The 14742-nt window shown below is 43.7% G+C and overlaps 1 protein-coding gene across 7 annotated transcripts in view; it reads right to left on the minus strand.

Annotated features, from left to right (window-relative positions):
- The window catches only part of SLC4A10 (solute carrier family 4 member 10), a 229573-nt gene that overhangs the window by 76602 nt on the left and 138229 nt on the right, over positions 1-14742 (minus strand). For all 7 annotated transcript variants that reach the window (XM_077319908.1, XM_077319911.1, XM_077319907.1 and 4 more), the window contains exon 6: positions 572-760. In XM_077319908.1, coding sequence (XP_077176023.1) covers positions 572-760 — 189 coding nt within the window. The remainder of the gene's footprint in view (positions 1-571; positions 761-14742) is intronic.

A 14742-nucleotide genomic window follows, 5' to 3' on the forward strand; every position in this document is an offset into this window, starting at 1 on the left:
TGCTGTGAGAATGAAATGGAGGAAGAGAGAACAAAGTTGTAAATCTCTACGGGTGCCCAATGGTGTGTATATAAATGCTGTCAAGTCAAGGCTGACTTATGGCGACCCCAGCAAGGGGCTTTCAAGGCAAGTGAGAAGCAGAGGTGGTTTGCCATTGCATTGCTCTGCAGAGTCTTCCACTGGCAGTCTTCTGTCCAAGTGCCTACCCTGCTTAGCTTCCAAGAGCTGATGGGATCAGATTGTCCCATCCACCTCCAGAGAAATAAAAATAAATAATATCTCCTAATACCAGGATCATTATGGCCAAGCTACGTCTCATAGTTCTAACTTGCTGAAATGAAAAGACCATAACCTGTTCTCTCCAGCTGATCTTAACAGGGCAAGGGGAAGAGTACAGAAACATGCACTCTACTGTGATATGAGGAAATACATGGTTATGTGCGATTGTTCCTGCAACATTGGCCCAGGAGGATGCCAACCACTTTGCTCCTTAAAACCAAGTCCCTGGTACATTTAACACATAAGTAATGGAAAGTCTAGAAACCTTTACAAAATAGTATTGACACTTTACCATTTTTGTCCATGGAATGAGGTTCGGATTGTTTCTTGCCAATATCGGCAAAGGACCTCACTATGGGAATCCTATTGCTTAGCTTCTTCTGATTCTGGTGATGGTGCTGTTTGAGCAATGCTTCATGTACTCTATGGCGAACGTCTTCGCTGAGTTGTCCTGAGCCTACTTGTTGATCGAGGATCATGTCTGAAAGATGAAAGATGACCACCATAAGATGTTAAGGCTATCACTAGACAATCATAAAGGCCCCCCAAAAGCTAGCTAGTATCACTGCTGAATATTTAGCTCAAACATGATAATGATGATGATTGACCCATGCTGAACCAGGGAATGGGCTGATTTGACTGTCCGCCATCTTGTTATGTTATGTTATTATTTTATTATATTTTAAGGGGTATTTCAAAGGATTTTATTGTATTTTATTGTTCTTGTAAACTACCACGGGACATTTGAGAGTGGCAGAATATAAATATAAATATAAATATAAATATAAATATAAATATAAATATAAATATAAATATAAATATAAATATAAATATAAATATAAATATAAATATAAATATAAATATAAATATAAATATAAATATAAATATAAATATAAATATAAATATAAATATAAATATAAATATAAATATATGATGATGATGATAATCATCATCAGCATCATAATAAAAACTCTTCCCTGGTTGGCTCAGGGTGGCTGACAACAACTACAAAAACGGCCATTAAATTTAGGCATTAACACATTTAATAAAAAATTACACCATTCTAACATTAAAAATCTGTCTCCTGATAACCAGGCAAGTTTACGGGACTTCCAATATCAAACAGAAAAGGCCTGCACTGTAACACCCCTGATATCACAATCCCAGGAGACAGCAAAGCAGAAAAGAAAGACCAGAAGCTCATGAAATACTAACACCTATGAACAGAGTGCTTCTGGGAGAAGAAGGTGACCATCCTGCCAGCTGTTGCTTGAGCCTCTGAAACAGTGCCCAGAAGACTCAGGAAACACATCGACATTCTGGGTACTTAGCAAATGACATTAGCTCCGCTTCAGAAGATAGCTTATTTATTTTCACATTTTTTATTACTAGATTTATTACCCGACACTCTCATAAAACGTCTCGCGGCGGGTTACAGACTATAACCCCACGTCACATTAAAAACATTAAAAACATTAACATTACAAATAGTAACTTTGGCAGCGAGGAAAAAAATCAAACTCATCCTACAGCCCCCTCCCCCTCCCAGTCAGCCTCCACTCTCTCAATGCTCAGGGCAAAGATTTTCAGGGGTGCTGAGTTGTTCTAATCTGAGGAAGGGCAGTAGTTGGACAGGTCCTGCGGATCCAGTGCTGATTTCTTTAGTAAGGGCCACACCACCACTCCCTTCAGCACCTCAGGGAAATCCCCGGTTAAGAGGTAGAGATTGAGAGAGCCTCCTATCCACTGAGAGAGCCTCCTATCCACTGATCGCCCCCTTGGAGCAACCAAGACAGGCAGGGATCAAGGGGGCAAGTGGTCACCCTTACTGAGCCCAGCAGCTTGTTCACTTCAGTTAATGAGAGTCACCTGAAGCCATCAAATACCACCCCATGTGGCAGCCAACAGGCCTTCATTTTCCTTTCTGTATCAATCGTGGCAGGAAGGTCCTGGTGGAACAACAAGAATATGCAATATCCAGGAAATTGTCTAGATCTTAAATTGCAATATACTATATACCAGTCAAATTCATAATCTGTTCCACTTAATATTTCTGATAAGGGTCTGGAGGAGAAGCGTGGTTTCATGGCTAAGGGCCACTCAGTGCTTAACACCCACACAGGGCAGCTGTCGCACCCCTGAGTGCCTTGTCCTCCAACCAATTTGCCTGTCTGTTCAGCAGCCAGCCAATCACTTCCCCCCCTCTCCTAACCACCCCTCGTCCTTCTACTTCCCTCCGAGGCTCAGAGGCTGCAGATCGCTGACGCATGAGAGCTGCCCCTGCCGGTGAGTTCCCTTCCTGCAGCCTTTCCAGGTTCTGGAGGGAGGGAGAGGCCATGTGCAGAGTACTTACACACACACACACACACACACAATCTGGTGCCCGTTGTATTCCTGAATGCGACGGGCTTTGTCTCTAGTAATAATAATTATGACAAAGAGTAATGGTGATAGTAAGTTTCCTTGGGAAATTCCTCATTTGATGTGAACTGTTCCAATTTCTTTGTTCACTATCAACCTAGTGTTCCATTTACTCATGGCAGTTTTGATAAATGTTATTACAGTTTCGCTGACTGATGCCTAGCATTTCGAGTGTTTTCAGGATCCATGTATGAGGGAATGAATCAAATGCCTTCGTGCAATCGATCCAAGCAACATCCAGGTAGGTTTTCTGCCTTTTTCAATTTTGTAAGGCCATGTCATCAATCAGTACCCAATCTTTACTGTCACTGGATTTTTGGAAAATTCTATTTTTAATGTGGTTAAATTGAACTGAGCTGTAGATATTCTGGAACTGAATTGGCTACTCATTTATTTTATTTGTTATTGAGATGTATGGGCTACCCCTCTTGAGCCGGTCATCTTAGGGAGGCATGCAAAATTGTAGATAAAAACCAATAAAATACATAAGTACAGTAGAATCCCTAAAGGTTGTTGGGATGCAGATCTCTTAGAATTTTGGACACTGAAAACATTCAAACATACTTGTTAAGAAAACTATAACCAAGGAGTTTAAAAGATACTACAAGAAAAATTAAATAGAGGCAACATGTGAAGGGCAATGAACACAAGGGCAATCCCAGTTCTAAGATATGTGGCTGGCACTATAGATAGGAAACCAGAAGTAGAAGCACTAGATTGTAAAATATTGTTAAGATTTCAGGCATTTGGGGGAAATGATGGGACCTTCCCTGACAAGAGCAAGGCTTTAAAACAAAAGGAAAGATTCACAGGAAACAAGTCTACTTAGAATTGTACTATGCCGTGAGTCTTTCTCACAGGGTGATGTCCTTAGTCTCGGCAGCCACTCTAAACCCACAGAATCAGAACTAGCTGAGCATGAAGCACCTTTGCATATTCATTAGAAACCATGCCAAACTGAAACTGCAACACAACAGGCCAGTCACGAACTCTTTGTGAAGAATATTCAAAAATCTCACGAGCGACTTCCCAACGCAACCCCACGTTTCCTGATAAAAGCAGTCATGAAATAAGGAACAGACACACAATGTCATCCTGATATTCAATTTAACATGTCAGCGACAGAGTTGAGTCATGTTTTTTTATGCTGATCAATGGTAAGGGAACACGAAATTAAAACAGGCGCTCGAAATAAAAACCAAAGAGTTTTAGAGGCATGAAGGACAAATCAGCTTGTCATAGGGTGCGAGGGAGACATCCCTTCATGCCATGACTAACAAATGATATTTAAAAACAGAGGAATCCAGCGAAAAGCCCCCCTTGGTTTGGAATCACATTAGTCAGGTGTCATGCAATTGCCAAAGTTCACACATGCAAGTGTCATTGTGAAGCCAGATGACAATGTCATCAGTTTGGTGTTCTGCTTTTTCCCTGTTATATTTCTTGTTTTTCTAGCAGCTAACCTGCTGTGTCAAAAGCTTTCATGGTCAAAGTCAACAGGCTGTTGTTGGTTCTCCAGGCTGTGTGGCCATGGTCTTGTACTTTTAGTCCCTGTCTATGACCTTCTCTTGAAGAGGAGGCAAAACACCAGTGACTAGAAGTAGTAGAAGAAGAATTGGGTTTTATACCCCGTTTTTCACTACCTGAAGGAGTCTCAAAGTGGCTTGAGAAGTGGGCTAAACTGAATAAAATGAAGTTCAATAGGGACAAATGTAAAGTTCCACATTTAGGTAGGAAAAGCCAAATACACCAATATAAGATGGGGGAGACGTGTCTTGGTAGTAGCATGTGCGAAAAGGATCTAGGAGTCTTAGTAGACCATACATTGAACATGAGTCAGCAGTGTGACTCAGTGGCTAAAAAGGCAAATAGGATTTTGGGCTGTATCAAACGGAGTATCGTGTCCAGATCACAGGAGGTGATGGTACGGCTTTACTCTGTTCTGGTTTGGCCTTACTTGGAGTACTGTGTTCAGTTTTGGGCACCCCAGTTGAAGAGGGATGTAGACAAACTGGAACATGTCCAGAGGAGGGCAACAAAGATGGTGAGGGGTTTGGAGACCAAGACATATGAAGAAAGGTTGGGGGAGCTTGGTCTGTTTAGCCTAGAGAGGAGACGACTGAGAGGGGATCTGATAACCATCTTAAAGTATTTAAAAGGCTGCCATATAGAGGATGGAGCAGAATTGTTCTCTCTTGCCCCAGAGGGACAGACCAGGACGAATGGGATGAAATTAATTAAAAAGAAATTCCATCTAAACATCCGGAAGAAGTTCCTGACAGTTAGAGCGGTTTCTCAGTGGAACAGGCTTCCTCGGGAGGTGGTGGGTTCTCTATCTTTGGAAATTTTAAAACAGAGGCTAGATAGCTATCTGACAGAGAGGCTGATTCTGTGAAGGCAAAGGGGTGGCAGGTTACAGTAGATGAGCAATTGGGATGTGAGTGTCCTGCATAGTGCAGGGAATTGGACTAGATGACCCATGAGGTCCCTTCCAACTCTATGATTCTATGATTCTATGAGGCTGCTTTGGAGAAATGCACCAAGACCACTAATGTTTTGAATATAACAACTGAAAATATATGAATCCAAGAGTCATAGAAACTCTGTGAAATTCATCATGTAGTTTCTGAGGAGGAAGGCAGGTGGAGATATAGCAGGATGAATGGACTCAAACCAAACAGAAGCATACTTCCACCAACATCTATGAACTACTCTGACTACAGTGCAGCATGGTATAATTGCACAGGTTCCCAGGCTCCCATATCCCTGCAATGGGTTCATTATCTGTCTTTGAACTTGGAGATCAGGACACCATTTAGCTACCTAATAGTCCTAGTCTCCATTCTATTCTTCATGGTTCACCAAAGAAACTGGAAACTAGAATTAAAGGTCTTTATTTACATTATTCATTTATACTAAAGAGAGTTACAGTGGCTACTGACTTACTGGCAGGGTCAGTTTTTTAGTGCTTTTGTTGTGACCTTCAAAGTCGTGGATGAACAGGGTGTTTGGAAGACTGTCTGCTTCCCTATGAATCTGTTCCATTGTTATGCTCTGAAATAATGTCAAGGAAGGCAGGACTTTTTGGGTAGTAGCTTTAATTGTGGAACACCATCCTCACAGATACTCAACTTGGACCGAGCATGTGAATTTTCCAGCACACACTAAAGATGTGTGTTTTTCCCCCAGGCTTACTGTTCTTTCGGGGGGGGGGGGTAATGTGATTTTTATTTGTTGATAACATTTATTTATACTGTCTGTAGGCTGCTTGAAGTATCTTTTTGTCTAGGGTTGCCAAGATTTCCCCCAGCAAGTCGGGGGCTTTTGCCAGCAATGCACCAACACTGCTGGTGACATCACTTCCTATGTGCATCAGAAGTGACATCAGCATACCTGACAGCACTTCCAGGAGCATATTAGCATGTGAAAACACTACTGATGCCCGCCCCCCCCCTCCCATTTTTCTGCCATTTTCTCCATGCCAGCCAGCGGTGATTGGTGGTAGGAAGAACTCAATGGGGACAGGAAATCTCCCACTCACAGCAGGGGTCCAGCAACCCGACTTTTGTTGAGTGAGAAATTTCTAAAATCATATTTTCTATTCTGCCCTTCCTCCAAGGCATTCAAAGTAATTTCCATTATTCTCTTTCTCATTCAGATAGTTTAAACATCTCGGTGTTATGCTTAATTATGATTTCTCTTGGAACTCCCATATAAATGGTGTTATAACAAAAACCCAAAGGGCATTCATCACTCTTAAGAAATTCTTTTCCCCCAAAGGTAGCCAACTTATTTTGCTTCTGTTAAAGCTATATAAAGCCACCATTCTTCCTAAATTTGCTTTATGCAGCCCCAATCTGGATCAATGGACCACTGGGTCTGTTTGATAAGTTCCAGCAAACTTTCTTTAGTAAGACCCTTTCTCTTCCATGTAGGCAGTCCAGTTACAGGGAAAGGAAGGATTCTCTTCTTCCTCATTTTATTCTCACAACAACACTGCAAGGTAGGTTAGCATGCAACAGTATGACTGGCCCAAGAACATTCAGTGAGCTTCATGAGTATTTGAACCCTAGCCTTCTCAATCCTAAAAGTGCAAATGTTTTAGACAGGTTTCCTTAAGTTTGTAATAATTACCATTGGACTGAGTCAGAAAATCCAGCTAAGATAACTGTTACGTAAGAGTGATACTTAAAATGCAGCACTTTCTTCATGACAGACCATTCTACCCAAAGAAATCACAATATTTCTGTACTCTTTTCTCTCTGGGACATCTCCAGGGCAATTTTCTTAAAAGTATTTCAACCACGGTGATATCTCCAAGGTATGTTCTCTTACGGTTGATGTGCTCTTGGGCACACTCTGCTCTGTAGTAACATAAAAACATTCTGCAAAGCTAAAATGTACTTATTCAAGGGAAACCTTTCAACTGTGCATGCAGTTCTTCAAAATTAGTTTCCTATTCATATATAGATTAGCTGGAAGACATGCATTATGAAACCTCTAAGCCATTTCCGCATGGAGGGGTAAGATGCGAGTGGCTTCCTGCTGGCAAACGCGGGATGGTAAATCTTGCATTTGCACACATCCTCACAGGGAGACCCCTCCTCAATTTTCCTTCTGCCCCACTGAGGCTTTTTGCCTCCTGACAAGCCTGCAAGGGAAAGCAAAACGAACGTCTCCCTCCACTCCTTGGCTTGTCAATCACTGCAAGCCACCAATCACAGCACAGCATTTCTCTCGTGGACTGAAACTTTCTCCCACCCTCCAGCCCTGAAATTAATTTTTTAAAGGCACTTCTGCATTGCTATAATGCTACAACAGAGATGCTATAATGCCACAACAGAGATGCATGTTTAATTGCCCCATTGCTATGGAGAAACGCCAGAACAATACAGCATTCCTCCCCTTTTGTGCTAATGGTTGGCTGCTCAGACCCCTGTATGATCGGCAGAAGGCAGCCAAATTTACTGCCCTCCCCCCTCTTTCCCAGCTCATTTCCCACCTCCAGAAGACACAAACAGGACTATTTTTGCCTGCCCAAGTTGTGAGAAGGCTGGACAAGTAGCTGAAGCCCAAAAATACATGTTGTGCTAATGGGAGGCTTAAAAGCAAAGTGCACACATGGCTGAATGATCGGGAGGAAGCTGCTCAATCACCCGCATTGCCTGCACACTTATTCGTCGCTCCAGGAAGTTAGCCATTTAAAAAAAGATATTCCAGTCCCCGGGTCAAGAGAGAAGGAGGCGGGTGTAAGGGCGGGATGAGACAGGTGACTTTAGCATGCTTGATCCTCCATACCTTCCCTCTGCTGGTTGCCTTCTGGTAGCTAGCACTACATAGGTTCGTGAATCCACTTTATGTGATTCCCGAACTCGCCTTTTAAAATGGAGGGTGTAGCAAGCTAGTTACAACCCAGACACTGGATGTTGGCAATGTCATATAGAGGGGCCGGAATACAGTGACTTCTTTTGGCAAACATTACACTACGTTTAACGGGTGCGGAAATGCCCTCAGTATCTGCCTAGTCCAGCTCCAGGATCCCAGCTGAACGCTTGTTGTAGTTGAGACTGTGGATACAAATAGCTTTGATAATCCCGTGGATTCATTATGTTCACTCTGCAGGGAAATGCAGCTGGATGGGATAAGCAACAGGGTTCTGCTCCCAGCTGCCTGTCCTAAAACGAACATACCTGTAATTGCTCATTACCTTATTGAGCAATATGGTAATGCTGCTTGTAATGGACTCATATCCGCTTGTTAATAAAGGTTATAACAAGCATAGATTATAGGAGTGTCAGTGGTAGGCAGCAGGTTTCTTCTGCTCTTCCAGGCACACTCTCCAGCACGATGTGCATCTAACGTCACATTACAACTATAAAAGCACTTTCAACTACCTGTAACTCTCATTCCCAATCTAAAGAGCCAGTTTGGTGGAGAGCCAGTTTGGTGTACTGGTTAGGAGTGTGGACTTCTAATCTGGCATGCCGGGTTCGATTCTGCAATCCCCCACATGCAGCCAGCTGGGTGACCTTGGGCTCACCATGGCACTGATAAAGCTGTTCTGACGGAGCAGTGATATCAGGGCTCCCTCAGCCTCACCCACCTCACAGGGTGTCTGTTGTGGGAAGAGGAAAGGGAAGGTGATTGTAAGCCACCATGAGACTCCTTCGGGTAGAGAAAAGTGACATATAGGAACCAACTCTTCTTCTCTTCTTCTTGTAAAGGACTCTAGGACCCTAAGGCATTACAAGCCTCTTTAAATTAACTCTGCTATCTCATAGATAACCAACATCTGGCAAGAAAATTTTCCCCTTCATTCAGGCATATATCGAAAAAACTTTCTGATCAGGATGGTTGTCATATGCCTGAATGCAATTAAGAAAATAAGAAAAGCCCTGCTGGATCAGATCAGTGGCCCATCCAGTCAAGCATCCTGTTTCCCAAGTGGCTAACCAGCTATCCTGGAGTACCAACAAACAGGGCACAGAGGCCAAGGCCTTCCCTCTGACACTGCCTCTTGGCAGTATTCAGAGATTCACTGCCTCTGAATATCTAAGTTCCCTTTACATGGTCCCATGGAACTATCTCATCCCCCTGGTACGGACCCACTTGGTTCTGCCTCTTGCTAAGAAGACCCAATGAGAGCTGACAGTTGAGACAGAGGGAGACTTGAAAAACTGGTTGAAAACAACAGATAGTAACTGAGGAGTTAACAGTTTAGGGGGGAGGGGGGGCTGCCGCCAGCGTGTCCCGCTTTAGGGTCCCTTACCATAGTATCAAATACTACAGGACACTGGCAATGTGGGTCCAAGAGACAAATGCGTGGCTTGGAGTGAGTCAAGTCACTGAGAATTGATAGGGACACAATTGGGGAGGTTGTTTCAGGCTCATTCCCTGGCAAGTTCACTTGTGGTTCAGGTAGTGGATGATGTGGAAAATTGTCACCTAAGATCCCAGTAAACCACCCAATCAGAGTTGACAAAACTGATTTCGATAGACCAGTGACAGACTCAGCATGACAGTTTCATGATCAAGAGGAGGGAATGTGGAGGCTCCGCCATCTTGTCTCCTTTCCCTGTCACTGAGAATGGGGTTTTGAAGACTACTGTCCCAGCTCAGAAGCTTGACCCTGCAACCAACCCACCCACTGTGGGATCAATCGATCTGTCTTCCTTCCTTCCTTCCTTCCTTCCTTCCTTCCTTCCTTCCTTCCTTCCTTCCTTCCTTCCTTCCTTCCTTCCTTCCTTCCTTCCTGATCATCATAATGAAAGAAGAACGAAACTAACAACTTGTATCATAAACAGTGCATATATATTAATATAATACTGCAAGATAGGATGGAGGGAAAACATTCTTGAATTATAGCCCTCTTTATGTATTTGAAAGGTTGTCACTTGGAGGAGGGCAGGATGCTGTTTCCGTTGGCTGCAGAGGAAAGGACGCGCAGTAATGGGTTTAAACTACAACGATATAGGCTAGATATCAGGAAAAAGATTTTCACAGTCAGAGTAGTTCAGCAGTGGAATAGGCTGCCTAAGGAGGTGGTGAGCTCCCCCTCACTGGCAATCTTCAAGCAAAGGTTGGATACACACTTTTCTTGGATGCTTTAGGATGCTTAGGGCTGATCCTGCGTAGAGCAGGGGGTTGGACTAGATGGCCTGTATGGCCCCTTCCAACTCTATGATTCTATGATTCTATGACACTAGGAAAAAATGGAATATGCTAAGTACAAAAATCTAATGGAGTCATTGAGTGGCTGCAGCCGAAAACCAGATGGCATCTTGAAAATCTGAATGCATCCAAAGGAACGAGATGAAAATATCAAAAAGGGAATGTTCCCATATGCCAACTTGATCTCAAATAATAGGAAAGTCATTGCATAAGGTTGGATAAGGCACTTTTCCTAATCTGACAGCAAAGTGCTACAAACCATGGATGCTTGGGCTTGCCAACTCTTTTCGTACTGAGTTCAAACAGGGAGGTCAGCAGCTATAGGCTCCCCTCTGTATTCAAGTATTTATTTATTGTATGGCATGTGTGCAAGGTAGGGGGGAGATGTTAAGATGGTCTGGCTGCCAGGCAAGAGACAATGACATGTTCAACTACTGCTTTGTCATTGCCTGCCTCCACATAATGTGGCCCTAGTATTCCTTGGAGGTCTCCCATCCAAGTACTAGCCAGGGCCGACCCTGCTTAGCTTCCAAGACCAGGCCTGCCTGGGCTGTCCAGGTCAGATGCTCCCCACAATTCCCAGTCTGGAGACTCCGGTTCTGCATGAAGAGCATGGATTCTGGCTATGGACCTGCCAGGGGGGAAAAGACCACCTTTGGCTCTCTTTCCAAAATTCTCAGACTGAGGGCACGTAGCCTGCGGTGGGGATGAGGTGGGCAATAGTTGGCTATTTTCTAACTTCTCTTCCATAGAAATGCTGGACAATATACTAGAAACTAATTTTCCCTCAAGAAGAGGGCAGAGACAATGAGATGTAGTGATACGCATGTTGAACTAGGGCAGCCCCTCCTGGCATCCTGGCAGGGGCTCATGGTAATCGTAGTCCATGGATATCTGGAGAGCCACAGTTTGGCCATCCCTAGCCTAGAATGTTGTAAGGAAGCCCAACTGTCAAAGAATTGAGGCTTTTGAACTCTGGTGCTGGAGAAGACTCTTGTGAGTACCTTGGACTGCAAGGCGAACAAATCGGTCAGGGCTAGAGGAGATCAGCCCTGACTGCTCCTTAGAAGGCCAGATCCTGAAGATGAAACTCAAATACTTTGGCCACCTCATGAGAAGGAAGGACTCCCTGGAGAAGAGCCTAATGCTGGGAGCTATTGAGGGCAAAAGAAGAAGGGGACGACAGAGAATGAGGTGGCTGGATGGAGTCACTGAAGCAGTCGGTGCAAACTTAAATGGACTCCGGGGAATGGTAGAGGACAGGAAGGCCTGGAGGATCATTGTCCATGGGGTCGCGATGGGTTGGACACAACTTCGCACATAACAACAACAACAAAGCGTAGAACTTAAGAGACACAACACTTCAGTCTTCCATTGAGTCACACTGAGTGACCTTGGACCAGTCTCTCTCTTTCAGCTTTCCTTACAACATCTTCCTTGCAGGGGTGTTGTAAGGATAAAACAATGGAGGAGGGAAGAGCCATGTATGCCATCCTGAGCCAATTGGAGGAAGGCTGGGATAAAAGTGCAGCAGATGGTGAAAAGTACCCCAAAACTGCAGCCAACTTACAGAGTTTTCAAGTCAAGAGGTGGCTTGCCATTGACTGCCTCTGTCTCAACAGGATCCTGGACTTTATTGGTGGTCGCCCATCCAAGTATTAACCAGGGCTTTGCTTCCGAGAACTGATAAGGTTGGGCTAGCCTGGGCCAGTAAGGTCAGGGCAATACACAGTATTAAAAAATGACACCAATGGGTTGTACAGCTGGTAGATCAGAAGACTTTTAAAGGGGACTGGAGGAGAGATTCAACAGTGGTTCAACAAAAGCTCTGTGTTCACAGGCAGTATATCTCTGAATCCCAGCTAGCAGAAGGCAACAACAGGGAAAGCTTAGCCCTCATGTCCTTCCGGTGGTCTCTAGTTGGCTACTGTAGGAAACAGGATGATGTCTAGCTAGGCTTGATCAAGCAAAACCTTTCTTTTGTTTTATACAAAGCAATATAAAAGAAAAAACCCACAAATCATATTGGGTCCAATACCTCCGTACCTTACAATTTAAGGAGTGGGGACTGTCACCAACCCCGCTCTCCCACTGTCTTAGGTCTGCCATTCCTAAAAGTCCCCCAGCCCTTTAGAAACCACAGGCAGAGGGAGGCAGCCTAGATCCAATCCACCCCCCCCCCCAAGAGTGGATGGGTGGATTAGATCTAGATGGAGCAACCAAAATCTGCTCAGGATTCCCAGCCAATTTCAGAGGGCCTGCAAGATCGAGCTGATCTGCTAGGCCAGGAAAGAACATCATACTTGAGAATCCATCCGCCATTAAAATCCCTTCAAATCCACAGAAAGGACTAAATTATTTGACAGAGGCAGTTTTTAAAACGTTATAATGTTTTTAACGTTCCACTATATGATTGTTTTAAGCTTGTTGTCACCCACCCTGAGCCAACCAGGGGAGGGCAGGGTACAAATAAATTATTATTATTATTATTATTATTATTACCCATGAGAAAAGTTCTGCCCATCATTTTGTCAAATCCTGAATAACCAACACATGAACACTGAAGAGAAGGGTCAGCTAAATTCTGCTAAAAATGACTACAAACCATAACAACCTATCAAAATATGCTTTCGGAAAGCCTGCAAACCTATTGCAACAACAAATTGCATTACAACTTCCCCGTCTGTGGAATCACGACAGAAAGGAAGACTGCTTAGCAACCTTAATAATAATAATAATAATAAAGTAGCATTGTTCTTTGAGTGATGCTGTGTGACAGCCGCCTGGCAGCGATTGAAAGAGGCCAGGACCCTGATACAGTCTGACTCACTCCTGCTCCTTGCAAATGTCTCTGAACAGCAGCAGCCGTCCTGTTACACTGACTTTTCAGGCAATGGATTCCTGAATTGCTGACCAAAGCAGGTCTGCAAATGGTCACAGTTCTGAAGCCATTTTTCAAGTTGTCTATGGTCAGTTACTTTGCAACCAACATGACACTGTCTCATTCTCCTTCCTTAGCCCTCACACCATAGTGAATGATTCATGGGAAAGAAGTATTCAAAACCACCAAAGTAGAGGTCTACGGGAAATATGTTTCCAAGGAATGAGATCCAAACAGCTGTGAAATTAGTTCTGAACACCTTGGGAGCGCAAGTTTTGACACACATCGGCACTCCATGAGGGCTGTTTTAAAGGCTGTTATTGGATGGTGCTGTGTGTTGAAAGACCAATGGTTAAATCTCGGTGTTGGAACTCCCTCCTCGGTTGGTTATCGCTGTGGGCTGTGTGGTGGTTAAGAGCAGTAGCCTCCAATCTGGGTTTGATTCCTCACTCCTCCACATGAACCAGGTGGGTGAGCTTGGGCTAGTCACAGTTGTCTCAGAGCTCTCTCAGTCCCACCAACCTTAGAGGGTGGATGAGGTGGGGAGAGGAAGAGTTGATGATTGTAAGTTGCTTTGAGGCTCCTTCGAGTAGTACAAAAAGGGAATACAAAAATACAGTTCTTCCACAACTGGACCAGGGCTGCATTCATCTTACTTTCCTATTGTGCTATTGCAGCCTTTCTCAATTTTTTTTACCATTGAGAAACCCCTGAAATATTATCCAGGCTTCAAGAAACTCTAAAAGTGGCACAATTGTGCAGAATATGGTTGGGAAGCATAGTTGGGTACATGCTCACCAGGGTCCCTCCCCTTCCCACCCCCTCCAGGCCCATCATTGGTCATTGTTTTTTTGGGGGGGGAGGTCAACATGACCATATATAGTCGTATCATCTAATAAATGTTTAAAACATTTATAAAAATATATACAAAATTAATTAACTCTCACCATTCGGGAAACCCTTCCAGGGCCATCAAGAAACTGCAGAGTTTTGCGAAACCCTCATCTGAAACCCTGTGTTATAGCAATTGTTTAAAAGCCAGGTGATCTGAAAGATGCCTCAAGTTCTTAAGAGCTACTACCAATCTGAGTAATAGGCAATACTACTGATTCAGGATAGAGCAGTTCCATGTACACATGCCTCAGATAGATTGTACATTCCTCCTAGCCAACAAGCTGCAACACTTAGGAGTTATGAGATGAGGCTTACTGACTCTTGCTCTGAAAAGTCAAAACCTTCCTCCAGCCTATGAAGTCTTCCTGCAATTTAAATGGCTCTTTCTCCAGCAGAGAAAGCCATTTAAGCTAGAGGCAGGCTTCTTACTCAAGAAGGAAGTTTCAAAACTTGCTGAGTGGAAGATAATAGGCTGCTATTAATATGATCAACAACAATCATACAACATCACATCTATTCCACTTGGGGGAGAGGGAAGGTCCCTGCCCGAAGGAGCCTACAATCCAATTTTACGATAAAGGGAGGTTGTTTCAGTG

Source organism: Paroedura picta, chromosome 2 (genome assembly GCF_049243985.1).
Source record: "Paroedura picta isolate Pp20150507F chromosome 2, Ppicta_v3.0, whole genome shotgun sequence".
NCBI lineage: Eukaryota > Metazoa > Chordata > Lepidosauria > Squamata > Gekkonidae > Paroedura > Paroedura picta.